This window comes from Azolla caroliniana, unplaced genomic scaffold, assembly GCF_043228905.1.
Source record: "Azolla caroliniana isolate FFs.n. ecotype wild unplaced genomic scaffold, voAzoCaro1.0.p SCAF_2, whole genome shotgun sequence".
Taxonomy (NCBI): Eukaryota; Viridiplantae; Streptophyta; class Polypodiopsida; order Salviniales; family Salviniaceae; genus Azolla; species Azolla caroliniana.
The window spans coordinates 20,136,322-20,141,529 of NW_028230437.1; the positions used below are offsets into that span (position 1 = coordinate 20,136,322).

General features: G+C 42.8%; 1 protein-coding gene across 1 annotated transcript; it reads right to left on the bottom strand.

Moving 5' to 3' along the window:
* Positions 1-2,461: 2,461 nt before the first annotated feature.
* Positions 2,462-5,007, bottom strand: LOC147867526 (uncharacterized). Its single transcript, XM_087315706.1, has 2 exons — positions 4,375-5,007; positions 2,462-4,201 (listed from the first exon to the last, which is right to left on the bottom strand). The coding sequence occupies exons 1-2, from the start codon at positions 4,852-4,854 to the stop codon at positions 2,462-2,464; spliced, it is 2,220 nt and encodes a 739-aa protein (XP_087171832.1). The 5' UTR covers positions 4,855-5,007.
* Between the last annotated feature and the right edge of the window lie 201 nt (positions 5,008-5,208).

The following is a 5,208-nucleotide window of genomic DNA, read 5'->3' on the forward strand; positions in this document are numbered from 1 at the left end:
GGGGGGAGGGATTAGGAAGGAAGAAAGGTATCATGAGAAGAGAGAAAAGGAGGTTTGGAGAAGCTTGCAAATTCCAAGAGATAATAGCAAGAGTCAACTAAAAGGTTTGATTAGAATGAGAAGGTATAATCATGAAGAAGTGGGTGTTTTTAAGTTTTACCGTCCAAGGGTGATGATGTCGAATCATGATAGATTCGGAGTAAAAAGGGAAGAAAAAGAGGAAGTAAGAAGAAGGAAAAGAAAAGAAGGGAAGCGGGGTACATGGTAATGAGGAAGACGAGAGAAGACTCTGACACAAACACACACACACTTACATAGATACACACTTAGATATATGTACACACACCACATGCACACAACACACACACACACACATTTGTTTTTTGTATAATAGAGATACACATACACATTTTGTATATCGACATATCTAGTGAAGAAGTAAAGTATATAGACTATAGTTATACATAACACACAAACAAACAATCCGTACACCCTAAAGGTCTAGGGGGAGAGAGAGAGAGAGAGAGAGAGCACATCAATATCCATTCAAAATTCCATGCAATACTTTTTTGCTTTTTGCTTTTTGTGCTTGAAACATTTGGAGTTTAGTGTGTACATATTCTTCTTCTTCTTCTTCTTCTTCTTCTTCTTCTTCTTCTTCTTAAAAACCTTCATGTGAGGTGGGTCCTCATCATATGTGTGTGTGTGGAATTCTCTTGTTCATTCCTTTGTTTCTTTTTTCTTTTTGTTCATCATCATCATCAGACTCTCTGCCATCCAATCCATCTCATTCATCAACTTCTTCTTGTCATTCAGAAGAATCTCTCTGTACCTTTTTCTTTCTTCCTTCTTCTTCTTCTTCTTCATCATCATCATGCATGTGTAAGTGACCAACAACATTACACACACACACACACACACACACACACACACATATATATATAATATGTGTATATCATTGATTCTCTCATAGGTATTATCTATGTCAAATTTGTGAGCTATTATATCTATCTATCACACGTGACTCAAAGTATACTAGACGAATAATGATTCCTTCTTCTTTTTCTTTTTTCCTCAATGGGCTGACCCTAGCGATAAGATAAGCTATTAGGCTATGAACAAAGCATCTATCATGGGTTCAACTCCTTACTTTCACGCATATATTTGTTACACTATATGTCACACTCTCTTTCAATTCCTTACTTCCATACATCCATCTTTCACACATGTTGGTTACACCATATATCCCTTCTCGTGAACTCATATCCCACCTCGGTGTATTGGACTAACAACATCGCCATCTCCACACATTGGACACATCCATCTCAATTATGTCTTGATTGACTTCTCCTAAACAACATGTGACATTGGCCCATCAAAACTAACGATCTCGCGAGCATAGAATCCTTAGAGCATTATGTACATCCAACTCAATTATAATCTTGTTGACATTATGGCAATTCTTATGAATTTGACACATTCATATATTAGATTATGACTTGATTCACTTCTCCCAAATACATGTGGTATCACCCCATCAAAACTAATGATCTCATGATCTCACAGTCATCATCGCATTTTATACATCCATCTCAATTATAATCTCATTCGCATGGCTTTGTCTTTTTTTTGTCTAGTGTTGCATGTGAGTTTTATGTGTAAAATGCTATCCATGAATAGAGTTAATTCCTTTCACAATTTTTAAAGACTACGAGAGTAACCACGTTTGAACTATGGCCCCTTGAGAGCCGGTACATTCCACATAGGTGTAACGAACCATAGATGTCATGGTTAGTTGACACTTCTTGTAGACCACATGCCACATTAATGCATCGAATTAACGACATCCTAGTATTGGATTGGGCCCCAACCACAATATGCCCACATTAGAGATCACGACTAAACTTGACCGACAATACATATATGTATAGTCAAGTCATTCAAGCCGCTTGAGACAATTTTAGTTTTGAAACCCTACAATGGCTTTAGTTTACCCAACATCTTTAAATATACTAGAGCTGCACTACTCTTTTAAGGTTTCAAGCTTAGTTAGTAGTAGCAACCAAAGATGTTGTGTGTCAAAATCTGTTTAGTTTATGTATATTAGCTAACACTAGTGGCAACTGATTTTGTCTTGACAATGTGGAGTCCACGGATCAAACGACATGGCAAGCTTTTGGGATCGGTGATTACAAGACATTGAAAGTGCCACGATCAAAATTATGTTCAGCAAAACATGTAATTTGCAAGCCCACAAGGGAAACAAAGCATCTGGATTAATTACAAAGCGCCAGAAGTACTATGATTAAGAAACATACATGCATACATATGTGTGTGTGTGTGTATGTGTGATCATGAACAAACAATGTGAAAGGTTGCCAGTAATGAATCACATATATGTATGTATATATATATGTATAGAGAGAGAGGGAGAGAGAGAGGGAGGGATTAGAATCCTTAATTAAATGTAGACTTGTTGATCGTCTCTATATGCGGAGAATTTGAACCACATTGGTGTGCTGGTAGGTGTAGTAGTAGGGGTAGTAGTAGTAGTAGTAGTAGCTAATTGAGGGAGGGGGGCGTGATTATGATTGTTACTCTTAATCACATTGTTAAGCTGGTTGCAGGTTGAGTTGCTTATAATGGTATTAGGACCTTTGATTACGATAACATTGGTGTTATGATGGTGGTGATGATGGCTGCTGTCGATCTTCGTATTGTTAATGTTAATGTTTTTGTTGTTAAGGTTAACATGGCGATGATGTTTGATCATGGATTCCACGGCATGGACATCCCCTCCATCATCATCTCCATCACCATCACCATCACCATCACCATCGTTCCCTGCAAAATTACCTGCTCCACAGTGGCTCCTCCCCTTCTTCTGTTCGGAGATGCCATGGACGGAATCCGAAGCCGAAGCCAAAGCCGAAGCCGAAGCCGGCCGTTTCTTCTCAGGATTATGCATGGATTGCATCAACGGAACTCCGAAGAGCTTCGGCGGGTGGTCACAGCTAGGATTCCCTGCATCCATTCTAAGATTAATATCATCCACATTACTACTGAGTGCTTGAGCACTACTATTCTCATGACACATCTGATTGCCAGGGTGAGCTGTAACAATGGATTGGTTGACATGACCACTTCTAGGATTCCTAGGTTGGGGGCTAATTGTGGCACCAACATTTTCCCCACTGCTTGTGGTGGCATGATTGATCAAATTCTTGTCATGTCTAGTGCTCGCAGTAGCGGCGCAGCTTATGCTGGCCGGCGGCATAATCATCGCTGCCATAGTTAGGGGTGCTGCATTGCTTGGTATACCTGCTACTGATGGCCCATTGATTGATGATGATGAAGTAGGAGGAGGAGGAGGAGGAGGAGGAGGTTTGGTCACATGGTGGATATAGAGCAGCACATCATGGTAGAGCTTCTTCACGCGAGAGAGCTCCGCGAGCAGCACCATGTTATCTCGACGAAGCTGCTCATTCTCGTCCACCGGCAACAACAAGGGCAGGCCACCTAATCTATCTATATTCTTACTACCATACCCACCTGCATTGGTGTGGCCAGCCAACATGTTCATGGCACACATGTTGTTGTCCGGCCGCCGGACAAAGCTCGACCCGGCCATCGTGGTAGGGGCACCACCTTGTTGTACCAACATACTATTCATTTGTGCACCACTCATACAACTACTTATGGCCACATTGCTACTACCACTACTACTACTATTACTACCACCACTACTGCAAGAATTGTTGTTGATATCATGAGTGCCGCCACAGCTAGCATTCGCTCGAGGCACGAGTGCACGATGAGGTGGTGTGGCCGACGGCGACATTGGTGATGTAGATGGCGATGCATTGTTGTTAAGTCGGGATTCGGCCCACATTGCCGCGTGGAGATGGTGGGGAGAAGGATTTTGATATTGGTATTGGTATTGGTATTGGTATTGATGGTCACTCGGCGCAATGTCATAGTAGAGTAAGTGTTGGAAATCCTTTGTGATGCCTCCGGGTCCCCCCGAATTGGCGGGTGTGGAGCCACTCCCGCCACGGCTTATGTAGCTTATATTGGCTCCGGCCAGCGGAGTGCTGCTACTGCTCTTTCTCCGCTGTATCTCGCACAGTAGATGCCGCTCCCCTTTCCGGAAGAACTCGTTCGCAAATTCCCATCTATCCGGCACAACCTTCCTAAACCCCTATAAACACAAACATTCACACACACACACACACAATGTTTAGATTAAATCAAGATGGATCCATATGAATTTTTGATTGACATGGGGATTTGTTGCTCTCTCTCTCTTGCACTACTCATTTTTGGTTTTTCGGTGTAATGGCAGTGATTGAGGAGGGAGGGATGTCCCCTTACATAGGTGTTGAGCTGCCTGACAAAGCTGGAGAAGTTGTTGTGCTTGAAGTAGTTGGGGAGGACGTCCCTAGCGAACTCGGGAGGCCGCCACACCACGAACGAACACGACATTGTGGCCGTGGCCGTGGCCGACCGATTGTTATGCGGATCATCATTATCATCATGGTCATGGTCATGGTCATGGGCCACAGTCCCCGGCCCCCATGACACAATGTGGTCACTCGACGGCTCGTCCACGAGCTCGTACGTCTTTGTGAGGAATGGGGGAGGCATGGAGCGGCCTGCCCCCACGGACATAAGCTCCACCGCGGCCTCGCCCAGCGACACCCCGGAGTCACCACCACCTCCACCTTCGTTGTCGTTGTTTTCGCTAATCCTAGTGTCGTTAATAATGCCGTAATTCTTGTTGTTAATGTTGTTCGCGCCGTAATTGTATGGACTTGCATGATGATCATATTGTAGCTTTGTTAATAAATCCATGGAAGAGACCGGTGTCTACCTAGATCTCTCTGTCTCAAGCTGTTTTTTTTTTTGTGTGTGTGTGTGTGTGTGTGTTGATAAGAGTATGATCTTAAGAAGAGGAATGAAGGAGGGACATTGGGGAGGTTTTTTAGTAGTGTGGTTATAAGAAGAAAGAAGAACAGAGGAGAAATGGGATGGTGAAAAGCCTGTTATATATTCTCTCCCTAGACACAAGAGAGAGAGAGAGAGAGAGAGGAAATTGCTTTTCAATACTGTAGAAGAAGAAGAAGAAGAAGAAGAGATGATTCTAGAAAGAAAGCTGAAAAGGGAAAAGCAAGGATTTGAGAGAGAAGAGAGACAGGGACCATTTAT